Source organism: Schistocerca piceifrons, chromosome 8 (assembly GCF_021461385.2).
Source record: "Schistocerca piceifrons isolate TAMUIC-IGC-003096 chromosome 8, iqSchPice1.1, whole genome shotgun sequence".
Lineage (NCBI taxonomy): Eukaryota > Metazoa > Arthropoda > Insecta > Orthoptera > Acrididae > Schistocerca > Schistocerca piceifrons.
The window spans coordinates 3717081-3742524 of NC_060145.1; the positions used below are offsets into that span (position 1 = coordinate 3717081).

General features: G+C 44.8%; 1 protein-coding gene across 1 annotated transcript in view; it reads left to right on the forward strand.

The window, feature by feature from the left end:
- The window catches only part of LOC124711867 (glucose dehydrogenase [FAD, quinone]), a 116226-nt gene extending 94239 nt beyond the window's left edge, over positions 1-21987 (forward strand). Inside the window, exons 5-8 of the mRNA XM_047242106.1 lie at positions 4263-4564; positions 8317-8550; positions 15215-15561; positions 21133-21987. Coding sequence (XP_047098062.1) covers positions 4263-4564; positions 8317-8550; positions 15215-15561; positions 21133-21442 — 1193 coding nt within the window. The 3' untranslated portion in view covers positions 21443-21987. The remainder of the gene's footprint in view (positions 1-4262; positions 4565-8316; positions 8551-15214; positions 15562-21132) is intronic.
- Positions 21988-25444: the final 3457 nt, after the last annotated feature.

Sequence of the window (25444 nt, forward strand, 5' to 3'; positions counted from 1 at the left end):
ATAAAGCCAGTTTCCTGCCTGTCAAAAAGTAAACAAAATTCGTTGCTCAATCAGCCACGCCATTTTCTTGCTCTCACCGTTACTTGTGTCTCCATCACCCATCACGTTGGTCTCTCTCTCTCTCTCTCTCTCTCTCTCTCTCTCTCCCCGTCCCGTCTCCCAACCCTTTCATCCATTCTCTCACATCCATTGCTGCCTATGGCCTGCTTCCACTTTTTCTACTTTTCATGAGATAATATAAACTTATATTGATAATTATATATCCATCTAGTAAAAACTGAATAAAACCAATATTTCGTGACATACGCGTTTCACCTTCATTACTTGCAAGCCATCTTCATTGACCTGAAATACGTACATACTTATTTTTATAATATTTGTTTGTATATTGGACATTAAACATTCAGTTTCTGACAGTTCATTTTTGTTTTTTACGACGTAGTAATACTTTCTGCTTACACATTTCGTAGATCCTGCTCTGCATGTGGTTTTTTTTTTCGATTTTACTGCTGTTCTTCTGTCTACTGCCATTCGAAATTTCGTATTGCCAACTCTCTATCGTAAGTTTGTGACAACTCAAATCACTGTGTGTGTGTGTGTGTGTGTGTGTGTGTGTGTGTGTGTGTGTAGTCGTTTTACTATGACTACGTGTATAAATTGGTTCTTTTATGTTATATTTATTTTTTGCCTTATTATAGAGACATATCTTCAACAATTGAGAGTTGCAAATAAAATTCAACAGTGGGCAATAGCATCCGAAACGTAACGTCAAGCAAATGTGCCTCAAATTTCTAGTGCTGTGGAAACGAAATTTCGCATGGCAGTAAGCAGAGGAACAACAGCTGTGAAACTGGAAGAAGAACACATTTCTAGCGCGAGCTACACAATTTGTAAGCAGAAATTTCAGGTGTATTATTACGTCATAGAAAACAGAAAGTGCCAAAACTGTTTATATCCGCAATGTATAATGTCCAGTACGTGGAGCGAATTGTATAGACATAGATATGTGTATACAAGGTGGTTCAATGAAACATCACATATTCCCACAGGTGTCAGTATTGGTCAAACATACAACAAAAGTTCCTGTAATATGTCCAGAAGCCAATAACTGTTGAGATATGGATCAATGTGTTCTCTTATTCCCGTCTGTCCGTTACGTAGAAGTAGACACTATGGGCAGGGCAAGATGTGGTTGCAAGCGCATCCCCCCTCATTCCTCAGCCCTTATTCGCAGTGAATCGCGCACATTTTCAAATATAAGTGGCTTCAATCTAACTGATTCACATGCGTTGGTCACATGTTCCTGCTTCGTCTGCGCATTCTCGATGGGTGGGGCATGCACTGATACCTTTAAATGTCCCATATGCAGAAAACAAACGGATTCAAGCCCGGTGAACGGAGAAGTCGAGTTACTGAACCTCCTCGACCAGTCCACCGCCCAAGACACATGCTGGTGAGCTACTGTCGCACGATCCGTAGAACACGGGGTGATGACCGGTCAGGCTTAAACCAAGTAGTCGTCTTTCTGCGTGTGTAACATTTTCGTAACTCATCGCGCAGAAATCTGTGATATACAGCGACTAGTGATCTGCTTGGTAACGCGAATTACCCACCCTAAGAATGCGTCACCGACGATTCCTGCCCTAACATTAATACCGTTATGACCTTACCAAACTACAATCATACGGTCATAACTGTGGCTCCTTTGATTGCTGTGGCAGATGGCTGATCGAAACTACAACATATCAGAGATTAGTTGACTTCATTGCGAGTATCATAAAAAGATTTACATAATTTTATAGAATCCATTGCCACAGGAGAGTGTTGAATTTACAGCTGTCTTTCAACAGTGAAGCATCACTTGATACACACAATTACAAACTCTTCTCTTGAAGTGCGAAGTTCAACAGTTACAAAAGTACAGTGGCATCTGAGACTTGATTAGTTTTGGCGTCCGAACTGGATTATGATGACTGCTTCATTGGAAGTCACGAATCGGATGGCGCGACTCCATGCTCGGCTCTATATAGACCTCCGTGCGATGCCGCTGTGGTCGTGAAAGAATGTTGTGTCTTCAGAAGTGTCTCCCATTCGTCGTTGCAGACTGCACCGATACGTTGCTAATGTCTGTGATATCGATGTACGTCGCCGTCTTTGGTGTGGCCGTCCGGTTTTTGGGCCGTAACACAGATACTGACGCGATCATGGTGATGATCTCCACGATTTCTCGAGCACTCTCATCTACCGACACATGTGGTTGTCGGAATTACTTACGATATCTCTCTTGAATTCTGCATCAACCATACATAAAATGCATGCTGTGAACTGTGGATCTTCAACGGCAAATGTATCCACAGCTATTGGTTTCCAGGCATAAAATTTCAGGAACCTTTCGTCTAGTTTTCACCAATACTACCTTCTGTAGAAATACGTGACAAGTGTTTTTAAAATATCCAATATTTAAGGCTATTGTAGATGCCTTGTAAAAAATAAAGACGGAGCGCATATGGCACGAAAACTTGGTTTTATTCCGTTATAATAAGACGGATCCACAGTAATAATTACTAACATAATATTACACGCAGCTGAGGACGGCAGGGGAACGGAAGTTAAAGATGTTAACATAATTTTCTTCCACTTTTCACGTTGTAGCTACTTACAAGTATTGTGCCGCATATTAAATTTAAGTCTTTTTATATCTGTGTCATCACGTGACTACGACGTTAAATACTGGGTTGGTGCGTAAGTTCGTAGCGTTTTTCCATACGTTTAATAGAGACAACAGATACATACAGCAGGGACTTTAGTCTTCAATAATATATTCTCCTTCACTATAAACGAAAGTCTGCCAACTCTGGGGTAACTTTTCCATTCCGCGACTGTATTTTCTTCGGGAAAGGAAGAACTTCTTTGAAGGCAGTTCGATAGGGTGTGGAAAAGGTGAACATCTGAGGGCGTAAGATCAGGTGAAAAAAGTGGGTGCGGAATGACTTCCCACTTCCCAAAAGAACTGGTGCACAGTGTTTTTGTCAGTTTTCCGGTCGTTGTCTTGGGCTGTCTCTGCAAGACGTCTCAGCTGTTGACAGTAAATGTCAGCTGTGTTGGTTACACCCCCGGGAGGCAATTAGTCAATTAGTACTACACCATCGACTCTTACCAACTGAAATCGGGACTCACCTGAGCAGGCCACGGTTTTCCAGTAGTCTAGGGAAACCAGGAATGGTGACGAACCCAGGAGAGTCGCTGTCGGAGATGTCTACCTGTTAGTAGAGGCACTCGCGTCGGTCGCCTGCTGCCATCGCACATTAACACCAAATGTTGCCGCACTGCCCAAACGGATACGTTAGTCGTACGTCCCGCATTGATTTCTGCGGTTATTTCACGCCGTCGCTGTTTCATCAGATGGTAATCATTATCTTTGGTGTATCCGCGCAGTTCTTTGTACGGGAAGTTGCTGCTTTGCCTGGGCTCAATCATTCCCTTCGTTTCCTTACGTTACGATGAAGAGAGAATTTCTCGTGACCCATATCAATGCACGGTAGGAATGGCCGGCGTTGCTCACCAGCTAACTGATGCGAGCAAGCAGTGATGCAGATATGGCCAACCGCCGATTTTTGCGATTTTGGCTGAAGGCATGCGGTATCCATACCCCTCCGATTTTTGAACGTTCCCCTTGCACGCAAATGTGACACGATGGTAGAATGATGACAGTTCAACACATTCGCCAGTTTCTGAGTACTGACGTGGATCACTGTGGATTAATGCGTCTCAACCGTCTGCATCGAACGCTGAAGATCTTCCTGAATGTGGAGAGTCAGTAACGTCGAAACGATCCTCCTTAAAACGTGAAAACCATTTTCTTACCGTACTCTGTCGAACTCCATGATCCCCATAAGGGCGCAAATGTTTCGGGCTGCCTCTGATGCTGTCACCATTCTACTGAACCCAAAGAGAAGAACATGTCGAAAATGTTCAGATTTCTCCACTTGAGACTCCATTTTCTGTTCTCCACAACTCAACTCACCATCTCCAAATGACAAATTGACAATAAGTAAACTCGGGGTGCAACAGCGCAATACAAATAAAAACGACAACCGGTAGTAAACCCCTAGCGACAGGAGTACCAACATGGAAAACAAAAAACGCTACGAACTTGCGGACCGACCGAATATGCGGAATCCTCGTCGGAGATGGGAGAGGGCCCGACGGTCCTTACCTAGCCGACGCGAGACTAAGGCGGCGCGCTTCGCTTCGGCCGGCAGACACGATGCGCAACGGCACTCGGTGGTCGGCGTCGCGCGCCTTCCTGCACCCGGCGCGCCAGCGGCCCAACCTGCACGTGCGCAAGCGCTCGCTGGTCACCAGGGTGGACGTCGACCCGCGGACGATGCGCGCGCGCGGCGTCGAGTACGTGCGCGACGGCCGGCGGCACTACGTGCGGGCCACGCGCGAGGTGGTCCTGTCCGCCGGCGCCATCAACAGCCCGCAGCTGCTGATGCTGTCCGGCGTGGGGCCGCGCGACCACCTCCAGGAGATGGCCATCCCCGTGCTGCAGGACCTCAAGGTGAGCGGCGCGGGCGGCGGGCGCGTCGAGAACCCGAAAGGCGCCACGGCCCAGGTCCCCAGGGGCACCAGTCTGTCTTCTCTCTTTTAATCGTCACTTTCACCTACATAATGGCTGCCGATCTCGGGTCAGATAACTCCTTACCGCGCACGAGGGCAGTCACTACACTGCAACACTCTTCTAGTTAACTAGAACACGAGTGAACAGAATTACATTAAACTTTCCGTAATGGAAAAATAACTGTGTCGATCATAAATGACTGTAACAATCGATTTAAGAAATGCTATATAAAACGTCACCGCTGCCCCGGACGACACACCAGAACTACGATCTGCTAAGCTCCATGAAAGAATTTCGACATTCAGCCCTTTCAGGGAATCAGCTTCTGAAGCACAATGCAGCCATTTTCATTGACTACTCCCCGCTGGCACTGAAAGCTCTCCTACGAAAGTGCTGCTTTCTACCGGAATATGTCGGAAGTGTATTTACAACATGCGCTGGAAAACAGCTGTCCTTCTGGGAAAGTTACTACCCCTGTGCCAGACTAGAGGGTACTGACTACGACCAGGCCCAGATTGGACAAATCTGCACCCATTCAAACCATTACATGCCACGAGCTGGTCCTCGTGAACATAACGGCCAAGATGAAGATGCTATGGCCTGGCCAGCAGTGAAACGATACATGGTATATCTAATTTATTGGTTGTTCTCTACTGTCAAATCAAGACGAATTGAAAAACTGGTAGAAGCCGACCTCGGGGAAGATCAGTTTGGATTCCGTAGAAATGTTGGAACACGTGAGGCAATTCTGACCCTACGACTTATCTTAGAATAAAGATTAAGGAAAGGCAAACCTACGTTTCTAGCATTTGTAGACTTAGAGAAAGCTTTTGACAATGTTCACTGGAATACTCTCTTTCAAATTCTGAAGATGGCAGGGGTAAAATACCGGGAGCGAAAGCCTATTTACAATTTGCACAGAAAGCAGATGGCAGTTATAAGAGTCGATGGACAGGAAAGGGAAGCAGTGGTTGGGAAGGGAGTGAGACAGGGTTGTAGCCTATCCCTGATGTTTTTCAATCCGTATATTGAGCAAACAGTAAAGGATACAAAAGAAAAATTCGGAGTAGGAATTAAAATCCATGGAGAAGAAATAAAAACTTTGAGGTTAGCCGATGACATTGTAATTCTGTCAGAGACAGCAAAGGACTTGGAAGAGCAGTTGAATGGAATGGACAGTGTATTGAAAGGAGGGTATGACATGAACATCAACAAAACCAAAACGAGGATAATGCAATGTAGTCGAACTAAGTGGGATGATGCTGAGGTCATTAGATTAGGAAATGAGACACTTAAAGTAGTAAAGGAGTTTTGCTATTTGGGGAGCAAAATAACTGATGATGGTCGAAGTAGAGAGGATATAAAATGTAGACTGGCAATGGCAAGGAAAGCCTTTCTGAAGAAGAAAAATTTGTTAACATCGAGTATAGATTTAAATGTCAGGAAGTCGTTTCTGAAAGTATTTGTATGGAGTGTAGCCATGTATGGAAGTGAAACATGGACGGTAAATTGTTTGGACAAGAAGAGAATAGAAGCTATCCAAATGCGGTGCTACAGAAGAATGCTGAAGATTAGATGCGTAGATCACATAACTAATGAGGAGGTATTGAACAGAATTGGGTAGAAGAGGAGTTTGTGGCACAACTTGACCAGAAGAAGGGATCGGTTGGTAGGAAATGTTCTGAGGCATCAAGGGATAGGTACTGGGAGATGAAGAAGCTTGCACAGGATAGAGCTGAATCAAACCAGTCTCAGGACTGAAGACCACAACAGCAACAACAACAACATTTTGTGGAAGATGAGGTTCATGTCAGCGGAGTCGCAACTGGTGTCAGGAGGCTACATGTAACACAACAGCAATTTTAAAGTGGCCAGGGTGGTTATGGCGTCAGGTACCAGCGTCGGTGGTGTTGTGCGTAGTGGTGGAAGGAGTGCGGTAAAGGAAGGGACAATTTATTATTATATTTACAAAATAATCCAAGTGGAAAGAGTTGCAGAAACTACTACTTGTCCTTATTCACACGAAGTATCGAACTCGTCTCGGAGATGTATGAAATTTCCCAGTCGTAAGCATTACAACAATCACAGTACAGCAGAATGAATTTCCAGCCTGCAGCGGAGTGTGCACGGTTTCGAAACTTCCTGGCAGATTTAAACTGTGTGCCAGTCGAGGACTCGAACCTGGGACCTTTGCCTTTCGTGTGCAAACGCTCACCCAAGTGAGCTGTCCCAGCACCACTCACGACCCGTCCTGACAGTTTCACTTCCGCCATTTCCAAACTGTTCTAATCTGCCAGGAAGCTTCAATCTGCCGCCCTAAATGTAAAAGGAAATGTCCTGACTGACTAACCTATCATTGCCCACCCAAAAGCTAAGGAGAGAAGCATGAAGTTTGGAGAGGATGTTGATATTACACTGTAGGCATCGTTCAAAGAGGGATTCTTCCAAATTACACCCCTAAACGCGTGAAATAGGGGATGAGATGTGTTTTCAACATAAGTCGCTATTAAGGCAAATCTGAAGCTAGAACTACAAAAAAATTGGTATCTCGTTTGTTCATTAGAAATGAAGAAACAGATGTTTCGTCATTTTTAGAATTTTAGCACCTATGCGTTGTTAAAATCGCTCTCAGCACTGTGACACTTAACTTCTGAGGTCATCAGTCGCCTAGAACTTAGAACTACTTAAAACTAACTAACCTAAGGACATCACACACATCCGTGCCCGAGGCAGGATTCGAACCTGCGACCGCGGTTCCACACTGTAACGCCTAGAAGCGCTCGGTCACCCTGGCCGGCCACTTACGCATGATTTTTTTAAATAAATTATTATTAATATAGTACTAAACCATTTTAATAGCTTCAACCACGAAAACTGGCAATTAACTTCTCAGTTAGAAATTAAGAAAAAGACTTTTCATTGTTTTTGGAAATTAAACCCCCGAAAAGGTTAAAATAGGAGATGAAAGTTTTTCATGCAAATATGTTATTATGAAAGCATTTTTGAAACTGAATTTCAGCAAACTGGTACTTGGCTTCTCGGTTGGATGTAAAAAAAATAGTGTGTCGGTGTTTGACCTCTAAGGGGGTGAAAAAGAGGATGAAAATTTTTATGTAAATGTTTAGATTTACTATTATTAAAATGAAGTACATCCAAATCTGTGAAGATTCGTTCTTTACTCCTAAAGATATGTGTCCTAGAGGATGAAAGTTTCTATGGAAAAATCATCACAAAAACTCAAAAGGCAGGATTAACAAACACCTACAGCTACCGGAATCACTTTTTAGTCAGAAATCGGGAAAGACCATTGCTCTACGGTCTTAATTAGGGTGAAACGTTTACGAGATGTTGCAATTTGTGAACAAAATAAAAATTCTGTTAAATGAAAAAAAGACGAACAGACTGTGCAAACCACACATTCTACGCGAGTGAAGCAGCAGGCGCTAACGCAGTCACACTAGAAACTGTGGCCGCTGCTTCACATCGCGAGCAGCCCAGAAGTTTGTACAAGTCATGACAGATTAATTATTGAACAAAAGACAGGTTATAATTAGGCATTAGACTTACCGACTGAAGGTGTTTCTCCAGTCGTAGTTTACTACGTCCAATGACATTCTAGTAGCTGAGGCGTAAATCCAGTATTCGAGAGCGAGCTTCCAGAGTAGTCCTGACCCGTGTGCCGGCCGTTTCAGGTGGGCTACAACCTGATGGACCACATCGCGCTGGGCGGGCTGACGTTCGTGGTGAACGAGAGCGTCTCGCTGCGCACGGACACGATCCTGGAGAACCGCGACTACTATGTCGACTACCTGGCCTACCACCGGGGGCCCATGGCAGTGCCCGGCGGCTGCGAGGCGCTCGCCTTCTACGACCTCGCCAACGAGAAGGACCCTGACGGCTACGCCGACATGGAGCTGCTCTTCCAGGTGGCGACTCGCTAGCACTCTATCTTCTACAGCGCTCTCTCTCTCTCTCTCTCTCTCTCTCTCTCTCTCTCTTTCTTTCTTTCTTTCTTTCTTTCCTTCCTTCCTTTCTTCCTTCCTTCCTCCTAAACACCTCAACAAGAACATCTGCCCTTTCTTTTAATTTACACGAGGGGCGTTCCGTATTGATTTACACTTTGCTTTTCCCATCGTTCATGATTCGGCGTCTGAAGCATCATTACATCTGTAAGTATGTAGTACTTTGTTCTACCCCTAGGTGGCAGAATGATCACTAAAAGCGTATTCCCTGCACAGTATAGCCCATTTTCCCGATCGCTGTCATTTCGTGATGGGGCAACATACACTGTGATCATCAAGGACAATGCTGGAGGTCGTGGTTTCTGTGGAAAGAGGTTGTAAACACTGTGGCAGCATGTCACCAGAAACCGTGTACACCTGTGCGGCTGACTGGTAAAATAGCCGCACCCAACGGTCAGTGGAGTAATAACAGTCAAGATTTCAAGAGTGGAAAGACATATTCAGGAGAACCGTTGCATCATCTTCAATGAACTGGAGCCGGCCTGAGAACTTGTCAGAAGCACTCTGCAGAGCCAGGATCCAGAAGGTTTTATGTCCAAACACGTGACTGGCGACGAGACTTGGCTCTACTACCGTGAGAAGGAGACCAGGGCCAAATAAGTGGGGTGGAAACATACAGGCAGGCTGCTGCCGAAAAAATTCCGTGCAGCGTCTTCAGTGGAAAAAAGCATGGCCACAATCTCTTGGGACGAGGACGGAAACCTCCCCATGGACTGGCTAGAACCAGTGACCACCACTAACAGCGCCTCCTAAGTGAAGGCACTTTGGAGGTTGCGCCATGCAGTTCTGGTACGAAAATGGACGAAAGGAGTGTTTAAGATAATTCTCTGATGTGTTGTTCTCAGTAGTCCAGACGGGTTGCTGACGCAACTACTTGGGTCCGAAGGTGATCGGCAGTGATAAAAACATGTCATCTAACTAAAAATGCGGAATCGAGACGGAACAATAAAAGAGAATTATCTTAAATATTTATACAGTTGCTGAATCTCTCAAGACGATTATGTCGACTATAGTGAAAGGAGTGTTCTTGCAATACAACAGTCGCCACCATACGAGTCGGACAAGGACAGCTGCAGTTGCCGTCTAAGGGTTCCAGGTACTGCCACACACACACCATATTCTCTTGACTTGTCCCTTGTGATTACCACCTATTCTGGTCTATGAAGAAATCTCTGTGCAGCCATCATTTCGCAGACCTCCAGGAGCTCCGAACTGCTCTCCTGAGATGGGTGCGTCACACTCCAAAAAAGTGGTTCGAAGAGGGGCGCACAGAAGTTACCATATCGGGGGCACAAGTTTGTGTAGCTTAACGAAGACTACGCTCAGAAAGTTGCATGTATCTGCCGAGGCATAGAGGTTCTTAACGACTGCTACAATAAGTGCAGTGTAAATGATTATGGAACGCCACTTGTAGAAGGCATTATGCATGAAATGATCTACTGGTTTGCCAGGAATATGAAGGAAAATATCTAGTTCCGTAACATGTTCATTAGCACACAAAGTCCAACGGAGAGCTGGGTTAGAGTGCAGCCGGACAGGACTGCTGCACAGCGCGGAGACCAGAAGGCAGCAGCGGCAGAAACACTGTTAAGCGCCGCAACAGATGAAACCAGTTTTAGCCCTAGAGAGAACGACGTAGCATCACCTTTCTTACCCCCTGAACTATTGGTCAATCACAGAGTTCAGTTTCCCACATCCTCATTTCTAAATAACTTGTCAACATAGCCGTTGTAAACTCGAAGATTTCACCATTCCGGTTGTTTCGTTCCTCTGCTCCTCTCTGTTCATCCTTCATGTCAAGGTTGGCATTCTTCACTTTTCCCGCGCCTCTTGATACATTGGTTGTCTTTAAAGTTTCTGACATTGTCATAACTGTGCCTTACGAAATTCGCAATTATAATATCTGGTCTTCAAACAATGAGTAGTTAGCCGTTTCCCTACTTTGTTTTGCATCACATTGCCTGAAGCGTAAACATAGATTAGTAACTTCGTTATGAAACACCTACTGCATAAATTATTTCCCACATTTGACCTCTTTTCGCTCTTCATCACTCGCCTTATTACGCGACCAACTTAGATGAATACTTTGAAATCGTAAAATTGACATCTGTGTATATTTTACCTAACAATTTTGTGAATTTTAACAGCATAAAATAAACAATTACATCGTTCTATTCGTCAACCCCCCCCCCCCCCCCCCCATGAACCATGGACCTTGCCGTTGGTGGGGAGGCTTGCGTGCCTCAGCGATACAGATAGCCGTACCGTAGGTGCAACCACAACGGAGGGGTATCTGTTGAGAGGCCAGACAAACGTGTGGTTCCTGAAGAGGGGCAGCAGCCTTTTCAGTAGTTGCAAGGACAACAGTCTGGATAATTGACTGATCTGGCCTTGTAACAATAACCAAAACGGCCTTGCTGTGCTGGTACTGCGAACGGCTGAAAGCAAGGGGAAACTACAGCCGTAATTTTTCCCGAGGGCATGCAGCTTTACTGTATGATTACATGATGATGGCGTCCTCTTGGGTAAAATATTCCGGAGGTAAAATAGACCCCCATTCGGATCTCCGGGCGGGGACTACTCAAGAGGAGGTCGTTATCAGGAGAAAGAAAACTGGCATTCTACGGATCGGAGCGTGGAATGTCAGATCCCTTAATCGGGCAGGTCGGTTAGAAAATTTAAAAAGGGAAATGGATAGGTTAAAGTTAGATATAGTGGGAATTAGTGAAGTTTGGTGGCAGGAGGAACAAGACTTCTGGTCAGGTGACTACAGGATTATAAACACAAAATCAAATAGGGGTAATGCAGGAGTAGGTTTAATAATGAATAGGAAAATAGGAATGCGGGTAAGCTACTACAAACAGCATAGTGAACGCATTATTGTGGCCAAGATAGATACGAAGCCCACGCCTACTACAGTAGTACAAGTTTATATGCCAACTAGCTCTGCAGATGACGAAGAAATTGAAGAAATGTATGATGAAATACAAGAAATTATTCAGATTGTGAAGGGAGACGAAAATTTAATAGTCATGGGTGACTGGAATTCGAGTGTAGGAAAAGGGAGAGAAGGAAACATAGTAGGTGAATATGGACTGGGGGACAGAAATGAAAGAGGAAGCCGCCTGGTCGAATTTTGCACAGAGCACAACATAATCATAACTAACACTTGGTTTAAGAATCATGAAAGAAGGTTGTATACATGGAAGAACCCTGGAGATACTAAAAGGTATCAGATAGATTATATAATGGTAAGACAGAGATTTAGGAACCAGGTTTTAAATTGTAAGACATTTCCAGGGGCTGATGTGGACTCTGACCACAATCTATTGGTTATGACCTGTAGATTAAAACTGAAGAAACTGCAAAAAGGTGGGAATTTAAGGAGATGGGACCTGGATAAACTAAAAGAACCAGAGGTTGTACAGAGATTCAGGGAGAGCATAAGGGAGCAATTGACAGGAATGGGGGAAATAAATACAGTAGAAGAAGAATGGGTAGCTTTGAGGGATGAAGTAGTGAAGGCAGCAGAGGATCAAGTAGTTAAAAGACGAGGGCTAGTAGAAATCCTTGGGTAACAGAAGAAATATTGAATTTAATTGATGAAAGGAGAAAATATAAAAATGCAGTAAGTGAAACAGGCAAAAAGGAATACAAACGTCTCAAAAATGAGATCGACAGGAAGTGCACAATGGCTAAGCAGGGATGGCTAGAGGACAAATGTAAGGATGTAGAGGCCTATCTCACTAGGGGTAAGATAGATACCGCCTACAGGAAAATTAAAAAGACCTTTGGAGAGAATATCAAGAGCTCAGATGGAAACCCAGTTCTAAGCAAAGAAGGGAAAGCAGAAAGGTGGAAGGAGTATATAGAGGGCCTATACAAGGGCGATGTACTTGAGGACAATATTATGGAAATGGAAGAGGATGTAGAAGAAGATGAAATGGGAGATATGATACTGCGTGAAGAGTTTGACAGAGCTCTGAAAGACCTGAGTCGAAACAAGGCCCCCGGAGTAGACAATATTCCATTGGAACTACTGACGGCCGTGGGAGAGTCAGTCCTGACAAAACTCTACCATCTGGTGAGCAAAATGTATGAAACAGGCGAAATACCCTCAGACTTCAAGAAGAATATAATAATTCCAATCCCAAAGAAAGCAGGTGTTGACAGATGTGAAAATTACCGAACTATCAGCTTAATAAGTCACAGCTGCAAAATACTAACACGAATTCTTTACAGACGAATGGAAAAAGTAGTAGAAGCCAACCTCGGGGAAGATCAGTTTGGATTCCGTAGAAACACTGGAACACGTGAGGCAATACTGACCTTATGACTTATTTTAGAAGAAAGATTAAGGAAAGGCAAACCTACGTTTCTAGCATTTGTAGACTTAGAGAAAGCTTTTGACAATGTTGGCTGGAATACTCTCTTTCAAATTCTAAAGGTGGCAGGGGTAAAATACAGGGAGCGAAAGGCTATTTACAATTTGTACAGAAACCAGATGGCAGTTATAAGAGTCGAGGGACATGAAAGGGAAGCAGTGGTTGGGAAGGGAGTAAGACAGGGTTGTAGCCTCTCCCCGATGTTGTTCAATCTGTATATTGAGCAAGCAGTAAAGGAAACAAAAGAAAAATTCGGTGTAGGTATTAAAATTCATGGAGAAGAAATAAAAATTTTGAGGTTCGCCGATGACATTGTAATTCTGTCAGAGACAGCAAAGGACTTGGAAGAGCAGTTGAATGGAATGGACAGTGTCTTGAAAGGAGGATATAAGATGAACATCAACAAAAGCAAAACAAGGATAATGGAATGTAGTCGAATTAAGTCAGGTGATACTGAGGGAATTAGATTAGGAAATGAGGCACTTAAAGTAGTAAAGGAGTTTTGCTATTTGGGGAGCAAAATAACTGATGATGGTCGAAGTAGAGAGGATATAAAATGTAGGCTGGCAATGGCAAGGAAAGCGTTTCTGAAGAAGAGAAATTTGTTAACATCCAGTATTGATTTAAGTGTCAGGAAGTCATTTCTGAAAGTATTCGTATGGAGTGTAGCCATGTATGGAAGTGAAACATGGACGATAAATAGTTTGGACAAGAAGAGAATAGAAGCTTTCGAAATGTGGTGCTACAGAAGAATGCTGAAGATTAGATGGGTAGATCACATAACTAATGAGGAAGTACTGAATAGGATTGGGGAGAAGAGAAGTTTGTGGCACAACTTGACCAGAAGAAGGGATCGGTTGGTAGGACATGTTCTGAGGCATCAAGGGATCACCAATTTAGTATTGGAGGGCAGTGTGGAGGGTAAAAATCGTAGAGGGAGGCCAAGAGATGAATACACTAAGCAGATTCAGAAGGATGTAGACTGCAGTAGGTACTGGGAGATGAAAAAGCTTGCACAAGATAGAGTAGCATGGAGAGCTGCATCTAACCAGTCTCAGGACTGAAGACCACAACAACAACAACAACATTCGTCAAACCTTCTGACGACGAAACTTTTGTGGTAGGAAGGCTTAAGTTTGTATCGAATTGTCAACGCAATTAGTTTTAGCTTATCGTTTACAAAAGTCGGTTGTCTTTCATTACCAAGGCGCGTTTAAATTAATATTAACAAAGTAGCCGACCATCTGGCGGCGTAGTAGCTTAATCAATATAAACGAAAAAAGTTGAATATCGGGAATACTTCGTCTGAAATTTTTGTAGAATGGTAGGAGGGAGAGCCACGAATAACGTACCAGAAATCCTCATTGGTGGGGCATGAGCGAGGAGTGGATGCGCTTCTGGAGGTGACTTTTGTACGTTTTTCTTGAATGTATAACCGCGGTCTCCAGCGAAGACGTATCTAATCTGCATTACATTTCCTACAAAAAGGTTCTGCTGATTTTTTTTTTCTGCAGGACTAGTAGTTTGCGCGCAGCGAGCGACGGTATATGAAAATTTCACGCGTGGTTTATGAAGGCCAGATACAACGCAGCGGGTTGCATAAAGGGACCGCGGTAGGGGCAACTGATTTACGCTGTATGTGTCAGCGGGTTGTGTGGAATCAGTGCACTAATAGAGGTCGATGTGGAGACGTGACACAATGGCACAAAGCAGATATCGCATTTGGATATGACGATGACCACACGTGAATCAATTTGCCCGACTTGCTGCCGTATTAGGAAAAGCGGTGAAACATTACACACAACAGTCTGGTAGCTCTATTTTTGGGATGTAGCCATCAATGGTCCCACCGGCTGGATACGCACACACGTAGAAATTGGTGGACACTGTTTCTCTGCCCGAAATGAAGCCTCTGTGAAGGCGGGTGGACGTGCTAAACAGTATTAGCGTGATATCTCCTTGGGGTGTTTTTTTTTTTTTTTCCTTGTGTGGTTATACCACAGCTACACATAGGGCAGGAGCAGGATGATGGTGCTGGTGATGGTGGTTGTTATGGCTTATTACCGTAGCTACAGAGTACAGTTTTGGCCTCAGATGCTGTTTCGGCTTGGTTTCTGTTGCTACCTGACGCAAGGCCGGGTAGGCAGCTGGCTTTGGCGCACTTGAAGACGCTCGCCTTGCAGGGCGGCTCGATCGTGTCGGAGCCGACGCTGCGGCGCGGCTTCGGCGTGCAGGACGAGCTGTTCGAGGCGGTGTACGGGCCCATCGAGCAGGCGCACACGTGGATGGTGCTGCCCATGCTGATGCGTCCGCTGAGCCGCGGGCGCGTCATGCTGCGCAGCAGGGACCCGCAGGCCAAGCCGCGCATCTTCCACAACTACTTCGCGCACCGCCAGGACGTCGACACCATGGTGGCCGGCATCCGCAAGACCATCGAGATCGCCCAGACGCGGCCGATGCAGCGCTTCGCCTCCAAGCTGCACGACATCCCCATACCCGCCTGCGCCTCTCTGGGATTCAACACCGACAAGTAAGTGACGGAGGGCAGGCGAGCGCAGTGACGGGCCATCTGTTCATCCAGATTATGACAGCCAGCAAGGACAATCAAGTCGCGAGCACGTTGCCACAGAACTTCAGCAGGATTTGGTTAATTCTGTAAATGTCATTATTGAGCACTAGCGTCCTCCAGGGAATAAGTGTTTCCATCCAGGATTATAATCCACTCCACAAGGACTAAACCGTCTTCAGATCCTGCTAGACAGTGAGCGGTTAGGCTGCGTGGTCATAGCCCACAACTGGCCGAGGTCTCACACGTTACACCGTGGCACCGTCCCTGTCAAACAGGAGGCGTGTGCGCGCGCGCTAGATCACTCTCGATTGAGGAAGGCAGCAACTAGAGTGAGAGAAATGAACAGAAAACCGAATAATTAATCGAGTCGTTGCTTACAAATCTACGTTTGTACAATAACACACGCCACACCGAAATAACAAAAATTTGCCACGTTCCAGTAGCACACGCGCACTGACGGTTCCGTGCAGACTTTATACAGCTCACCCATCCTGGGACTCGAGAATCTCAACAATTCTGCTTGTCTTATAGATACTGGCGGCAAGACATCGGTCCAGGGAATTTCAAGAGCGCATCAAAATATCTACACTAGCTCCTCCGACTAGCGCAGACACACAAAAAGAAGCGAACACGGGACTTCAGTTTATGTATTTAGATATAGGCGAGTCAATAAAATAGTTTTTATTTACTTCCTAAAACATGACTACAACTTACATTTTAGGCTCTCGTGCAGTATTGTTCGTTTATTATGCTTTCGACAAGTGATGAATGCAACATATGTTCTAACGGAAAGAGATTTTTTTATGTGATACAATTTAACAATTTTCAAGCTTTTTACTTTACTTGTTCTACGAAACCTTCTTGCTTCTTGCCAAATTTCACGGTTCTAAGACAACGAGAAATACCATATGAGTTTTGATGGGCGAGTTTTCAAGTATCAAAATATGTTACCTAAACGGCCGGACCTTTTGATTGCATCGACTTAGAATCTTAAATTTTTTCACTGCCAAGGGACCATAGACCTTGATAACTGACATATATTTGAATTTGATACGCCGACCTGTTCACGAGAAAAATGAGCCTGACGGAGACAGACAGACACACAGAGAGATAAAAAATGACAAAAAAATAGTTTTTCGTATGATGTAATTACAAACTGACAATTTTCAGTTCTTTCCTCTCTCGTCCTTTGAAACCTTGGGTCTTCCCAAATTTCAACGGGAAGTTCCCTGTAAGATTTAATCTGTGAGTTTTCGAGTATCATAATACGTGACATTAATGGCCGTATCCATTGACTCAACTGACTTAGAAACCCAAATTTTTTTTTGAATATCCAAGCGACCATAGAACTTGATATGTGACACAAATTTCAACTTGACACGTCCACCTGTCCCTGAGAAGAAGTGTTTGGTCTTTACTATCAGGCAGACAACAAAGCGATCCTACAAGGGTTCCGTTTGTACATGTCGAGTTACAAAAATCTAAAAAAGTGGTAAGAAAGACAGAAATGTGGATGAAAATTACAAATAATTGGAAATTTGTGGTAAGCACTATGGGACCCAACTGCTGATGTCACCGGTCCCTAGGCTTACACGCTACTTAAACTAACACGCTAAGTACAACACACACACCAATGCCCGAGCGAGGACTCGAACCTCCGACGGGAGGAGCCGCGCGGACCGTGACAACACGGCTAAGACGGCGCGGCTACCCCGCGTGGCAAATAAATGCACCTTCGACTTCTAGTCGCGAGTGGATCGCGGGAAGAACGATTGTTGGTAAGCGTCTGTCTGAGCTCGAATCTCTCCGATTTGACCTTCAAGGTCTCTTCGCCAGATGCACCTGCGAAGGTGACTCTGCTAGGAACGTACGCTCTCGGAACTTCAACAAGAAACCACAGGGCGATGCAGAACGTCTGTCTTGCAGCACCTTCCCCTTGAGTTGGTTGATGATTTACGTGACACTTTCGAGCTTACTGAATAAACCTTCAAAGAAACTTCCTGTTCTGCTGTAGATCTTCTCTATTTCCTTTATCAATTCTAGTTTGTGCGCACCCCAGGCTGACGTCCAGTACTCAAGTATTGGTCGAGCGAAGGTTTTGTACGCCACCTCCTTTGTTCACGGCACTACATTTTCTGAGGATTCCCACAATGAATTTCAGTCTGGCATCTGCCCTGTCTCCGACTAGTTTTATGTTGTCGTTCCCCCTTAAACCGCCCCGGACGCATATTCCTAGATACTTAATGGAGGTGGCTGTTTTCATTGATCGTTCTGCAATCGTCTAATCCTACAGTAATGGGTCTTTCTGTCTATTTATGCGCAGTACGTTACATTGAATTATATCGAAATGCAACAACCAATTCCTGCACTAAGTGTCGATCCTACGCATGTATTCCTGCATTTCGCTCCAGTTTCCTAGTGTTGCGACATCTACACATGCGACAGCATCATCCACGAAGAGTCCCATGGACCTTCCGCTAGGTCATCCAAGTAGGCCTGCACTCAGGAAATTACGAGTAATGGCACTGTAACAGTCCGCTGGTGTACGCCTGAAGTTATTTTCACGTCTGAAAATTTCTGTCCATTGAGAAAGACATGCTGTGTTTTGTTTGCCAGAAACTCTACAGTCCAATCACACAGACCTTTTGATATTCCGCACGCTTGTACTTCGTTCATTAGGAGGCAGTGCGGAAGTGTATCGAACGCCTTATGGAAGTCAAGGAACAGGGTATCTACCTGAACGTCTGTATCTATCGCCTGGGTCTCGTGGACAAGCAGAGCCAACTGGGTTTCACAAGATCGTTACTTTACGAACCCACACTGCTTCCCACATATAATATTTTAAATCTCCAGTAATGTAGTTACATGCTAGGGTAGAACGTTCTGCAGACAGACAGACGTCAGAGAGATAGGCCTGCAGTTTCGACAACACTTTTTGAAAACTGGCACAACGAGAGGTTTTTTTTCTTATTACTAGGATGTAGCGATCTGCCGTACACTGCTGCTGCAAGAGGAACAAGTTCCTTAGCATACTTCATGTAGGGTGGTCGCACTACCATCCGGTCAGATGCAGTGGCCTGCCCTCGGTTGAGCGATTTCATTTGCTTTTCGTCTTTCGATATCTGTCGTTTTGAATTTCGTGTGACTTTTTAATGGAAGAATCACAATACTATCTTCCTCAGTGAAATAGTTGGATCATATGTGCTACCACATTAATATTGTTGTGTGAAACATACCTCAATTGCTACAATTATATCCTACAACAACTTTGAGTCAAGAATTCTATCTTTATTATCCCTGTACAGAGACTAGAGCACAGAGAAATGTTACTGTATCAGTCTAGAGAATCATTTAATAAAATTCTTGGATCTTTTAATATTTTCCATTTATATCTTCTGAACGGAGGATTAGCGATCCTCAACTGGAATTAGTCACGACTTTTTTCCATTGAGCTCGTGTAACGTTTCGAGCTGTTCACGAGACATGAAAATAACTGAAGATGATGTCTTCACTACAAAGCAGTCCCTTAGAAACACAGTGGAATTCGTCGTATCTTCCCGTTTACTGTTAATATTATATAACGACATTCGTCGCTTCCTTGAAGAGAGTTGAAATAAGAATCACAGTTGGCAGTCATCGCAACTATTAGTCGTGTTTACTGCACAGCGGCCTTCCTTTGCGGGCAGCTCGCTCTCTGGTTGGCCGAGCCTTTAGGGTAGGGGAACACGACAGTAGACCGATACAGGCCCACCTAGCTGGGGTGTCACTGACCGACAGCTGAGAGGTAACATGTCATTTCCTCGTAATCTTCGCCAACTGACTGATTTCTGCATTAGCAACTACTGTCTGACCCCACTCTTGGTACTTGCAGGACCTATGATATGAGGGGTTGTAACTGATAACGGTACAGAAGATACAGACTAACACGTAGAGGTATGGACTCGAGGCCAGTTCTCAGCCAGCCATTAAGGATCACTCCTGAGGCTTGTGAAAAGCGAGGCAGGACTCAGAACCCCAAACATATACAGGACACCATGTGAACGGGATCATTATAACGTTGAGCAGATACAGTCTACCATATAAGAGCACCAAAAGGACCAGTATTTTTAATAATTTACAAGGAAAAATGTTATAGATACTAAGAAAGCAAGCAAGTCTTTAATAAAAGCGGTGGCGTGCAGCCCCTTACGGAATAGAACCCACGAACTCCGAGGTTGAAGTGGACACGTCGGTCGGGAAGCGAAAACTGCACGCTGTATGGCAATGGAATAAACACCTGTGACCTCATGACTAGCGGTCACAACACAAGGGTCGGTTGTTACTCGGCCTCAATGTCGTGGCGGTTGAAATACCTGACTGGACCGGAATGTAAATCCGATAATATTTTGCCACTATTTGCTTGAAAATGGTCATGTCTGTATGAACTTAAACATCCTCGTAGTCATTTCATAGTTAAATACTTAATTCCCCAAACTCCATGTGTTGCATTAACACTGGAAAACATAGACGATAATTTTGAAGCTTTTTGTCAATGAAGGAATGTTATTTCACTTACTACAGTGCGATCAGGTTTGTACTCTTTTTTCAAATTTCTGTTCTAGGTCCTACATTTAGTTTCTTTAACTCAACTTACATACTTCGGAATAAAGGCTTTCTCAGACGACTCACATCGCTCGTCATTCACATGGACAACAGCTTTTTATCTTGAGATTATATACTGAGCAACGCAATCTAATTGTATCTGAGGCTGATGGCATTAAAAACATATATAGAGAGATATAAGTACGTTATTAGGTGCGATGTAGAAGGAAATTAGAATAAAGAATTTTTAGGCTGTTATGATTCAAATGGCTCTGAGCACTATGGGACTTAACATTTGAGGTCATCAATCCCAAAAAACTACTTAAAGCTAACTAACCGAAGGACATCACACACATCCATGCCCGAGGCAGGATTCGAACCTGCGACCGTAGGGGTCGCGCGGTTCCAGACTGAAGCGCCTAGAACCGCTCGGCCACAGCAGCTGGCTCAGGCTGTTATGGAAGAAAGATAGTTATTTCAGATAAATATTCGGTCTGGAATCGCGTGACCGCTACGGTCACAGGCTCGAATTCTGCCTCGGGCATCGATGTGTGTGATGTCCTTAGGTTAGTTAGGTTTAAGTAGTTCTAAGTTGTAGGGGACTGATGACCTCAAGTTAAGTCCCATAGTGCTCAGAGCAATTTGGACAGATAAATAGAATGATTTAGTGGATATCAATGTCTTGCTAAGTGAACGTCGTCTGGAGCAGTAACAGACTAAAAAGGGAGGAACGTAAGAGCAAGAACGTGCACACAGTTTTGCGTTTGGCTCCGAGTTAGTTTCAGCACAAACGAAATTCTACCGCAACATGTTGGTGCCCCAGTGTCTCGAGAATGTCCTCATTCTTTAGCAGTTCATTCCCTACAACGGGCAAGTGAGGAATAACTCGAGTCACAGCCCTACGTAAGAGAGCAGGTAGCTGTGGTACAGATCCGCCCTCTGGCCCTGCAGGTACTGGGAGTGCGCGGCGCGGCACCTGACCTTCACCATCTACCACCAGTCGGGCACCTGCAAGATGGGGCCCAGCTCGGACCCGGACGCCGTCGTGGACCCGCGGCTGCGCGTGCGCGGCGTCGCGGCGCTGCGCGTCGTCGACGCCTCCGTCATGCCGGTGATCCCCGCCGCGCACACCAACGCGCCCACCTACATGATCGCCGAGAAGGCGGCCGACATGATCAAGGAGGACTGGGGCCGCCTCGGCGCCGGCGACGACTCCGCCAACCAGGTGCGCCGGCGCATGGCGGGGCGCCGCGGCCGGTGACGTCACCGCCGGCGCTCTGGCGACCCACCTGCCGCCCAGCCTCCACCCCTGCAGCACGCGGGCAGCCTCGTCGGGACGTCGCGCGAGCACACTTGACTGCGTTCCTACCTCACAGGCGCTCCACGGCGAACGGAGCCAACCCAATCCGTCCTTTCTGCAATTTCCTGTCCTATACACTACTACAAAGTGGGACCAGAAGCTGTATCTCGTCCCAGTTCCAGGACGTATGTAAGACAGATAGTAGTAGGTAATGCACCAAAGTCACATACGAGTAGAGCTTCCGATTCCTCAATGTTGTCGCTACTTCGCGATGCTTATCGTAGACTTCCTTAGTATTGCAGATATAACAACAGTGTCATTATTTGTAATATACTATCCCCTGCTCATCCGCAATGACGACGCTTACTACAAAGCAAATGACTTACACATTTTACTGGCAACTATCTGTTGCTCACCAACCTTATTATTTATAATGTTTGCTTTAAATAGGACTGTATTATAATATTTATAAATAAATTGTATTTACTGGCTCAAATAAAAATCAACTGCAGAATTGTACACAACATGACGACGTTCCCATCCCGCCCAAGAAACTAATTTGAATAATGTACTTTCGCATTCAGCAGCTGTCGAAATGTATCATTAACTGCAATAAACAGAATGTAGCAGCAAGAGCAGGTAGGAATAGAACTTTTGGTACCAACACAGACTTTTCAATGCAAACACGGAAGGCATATGGGAATTTTACCGCCTAACACAGGGATGGCCAAGAAGACGGCACACTAGCCGTGGTCTGGCGGGAGTGGATAACTCTATGGCGTGGCTGCACACAACGACCACGACGACGACGCCGTGCTGTCCGAGTGTGAGCAGGGGCAAGACGAGGAAAACTCCGAACGCGCCTGATTTAAATGGCGACGCAATCACAATGCGTACGTCTTTGTTTTACATATCATATTTCGTCTTTGTTTTACATATCATATTCCGTCTTTGTTTTACATATCATATTTCTCAATAACACAGATTACAAACCCGAGCGAGCTGGCGCAGTGGTTCGCACACTGGACTCGCATTTGGAAGGACGACAGATCAAACCCGCGTCCGGCCATCCTGATTTAGGTTTCCCGTGATTTCCCTAAATCGCTTCGGGCAAATGCCGGGATGGTTCCTTTGACAGCAAACGGCCGATTTCCTTCCCCATCCTTCCGTAATTCGAGCTTGCGCTCAGTCTCTAATGACCTCGTTGTCGACGGGACGTTAAACACTAATTTTTAAGTATTATTTAATTATTTTTTGGCGGGCTGAAAATAAATTTTTATCTGGTACAGATTGCCGGCATACCGACAGATACAGACAATGTCACTGATTTTCATATTCAGGTTGCCACGGAATGGTGTTGTATTTAGTTTCATAATCGAAAAAATTGGTCATATGCGCGCTGATGCCTTCTTACAAATATAATTATACACATACATAGTTCATCCAAACCCGTAATCTAGAATATCAGTGATTTTTGCCTTTTATGGACAGTGTTTCCAAGACTTTCGAGAATGTTTTAATTTCAAGACTGAAGGCGAATAATACATAGCAAAGGAAATATTGTTGTGTCATATTATTACGGATTAACAATATTCTGACTTTTTTCGTATACATATGCTGTGAAACCTTACTCCTTGCCACATTTCATTACTCTATGTCAACAGTAATTATCTTACAGGTTTTAATGAGACAGTTTGATAGTACGAAAATATGTGACATAAATGGCAGTACTTTATGGCTGCATTGACTCAGAAGCCTCCATTTTTTACGCAGCCAAGGCACTGTAGACCTTAGTACGGACAAATTACAACTTGATACATTTTCCCGTTCCATAGAAAAGAGGTTTTTTTAACAGTCGGACACACAAACGGACAACAAATTGATCCCGTAAGTGTTCCGCTTTCACCGAGTGCCACAACGCCAAACAGCCATTCACGCACATAAGTTGATCGATATATTTTATCACGTTTGCAGCCTGATTATAGAGACTCTGAAATTCTTCCCAAGGAAAACTACGCAGGTATCCTGGACCGGATTAGCGAACAGGGTTTGTCTTTTAAACAAGAGTTACGTTGCAGATCAGTCTCTTCAATCGGCACAAGCATAGGACCTCTTTCAACTGAAATAGCAAATCTACTGGAAAACAGTTCGGATAGAGATGTAAGATTGGCAGGATCCACACAACGTTTAGAAAACTATCCTTCTAATGGTTTCAAGGCCACAATGAATTCTTCAAACTTCACGTTTTCCTTGGCGCCAATGAGATCGGGAAAGTGGACTGAGTTTTTTGTCAGAATTTCTCCCTTCCACAATACGATTTCCTTTATAAATGCATCCTCATCACTATGGGCAGTGTGCAGTCAAGTCCATTTAAAATTCAAGGCCTGCAGTCCGTTCCGCATATTCTAATTTTCGTTCCAGGCCTCCTTTTTCCTTCATAAATTCATCAATAGCGGGTCTTAAAATGGGAAAGTCGTTGCAGGCATGTACTTTGATTTAACCAAATTACTTTTCAGTAATGTATAACGTCTCCATACTCTTCGTTCAGTTCCATCGAAAACTGTTGCAACTAACGGTTTAATAATGCTTCCGACTTGAGAAAACTTACTGTTCGTAGTACCAATTTCATCACGTCCGGCCGGCCGCGGTGACCGAGCGGTTCTAGGCGCTTCAGCCCGGAACCGTGCGACTGCTACGGTCGCAGGTTCGAATCCTGCCTCGGGCATCGATGTGTGTGATGTCCTTAGGTTAGTTAGCTTTAAGTAGTTCTAAGTTCTAGGGGACTGATGACCTCAGATGTTAAGTCCCATAGTGCTCAGAGCCATTTGAACCATCATCACGTCCTCCATGTCTGCGAATCCAGCACAAAGTGCTTCTTGATGTAGAGAACAATGAATCCCGTGTGTCGGTAATTGTAACTTCTGCTCTTTCATCGCCATCTAAATCTTTAAACTCTTTCTGCAGGGTGCTGTAATGCTGTTCCATAGCAAATCTGCAGTACCCGTGGATTATGTGACTCCATAATAGATACTGAGAGCTCTCATTCCTCTCTTTTGTCACTCCTACTCGTTTCTAGACGCTTGTGACGACAGCTTGCTAGGTTGTGTCTTTTGTAGCACTGCACCTGTGAACTTCCTTTGTACTAACAACCAACAGCAAAGGGTAAACTGCACTTACGCCACAATATTCTGCCGAACTGGAGAATGTTGTGTCGACCGGAACATGCTGCAGCGTAAATGTAAATGAAAAAACGTGGAGCTGCACGGAGTACTTCCGAGGAGGGCCGACAGGTCGAGCCTCGAGCCGCAGCTTGGCTTATTGTGGGCCGAGCCTCACCCAATAAATTAGAATTTTAACGGAAACAAAATGTCTCCGAATTATACTCTGTTCGTGTTGTAATTGCAATGAATTGTCAGGCTATCATCGACTCGCTTCCGATCGAGTCTGCTCCGACTGTGCGAGATAAGAATGAATGATCGTGCGGCATTGTTAGCCGAGCGCCCCCATTCGGGGGAGTTCGGCCGCCGAGTGCAAATCTTATTTCAGTCGACGCCACATTGGGCGACTTGTATGCCGGTGATGAGGATCAAATGATGACGAGGGCAACACAACACCCAGTCCACGAGCGAAGAAAATCTCGAACCCGGACCCGCTGCATGCGAGGCAGGCACATTACCTCTCATCCAAGGAGGAGGACAAGGTTCCCTGCCAACTGCAATTTCTTTCGCTGGCTACATTTGAGGCTGGAACACGAAACATTCTTCTCGTTAAACCAGATAGCTTGCGAGAGCTAGCAGTGTTGCTCTTTCACATCTCAAGAGGATACTCGTCATAACCACTATCCAGACAGCTTAAATACAAGTTAATCTCATTGGCAGATTGAGTATGAGATGCCCCACAGTCTAATCACACCAACAACATACATGTTGGTGAGCAGCACTGGTCGTAAGTAAACACTTAAAG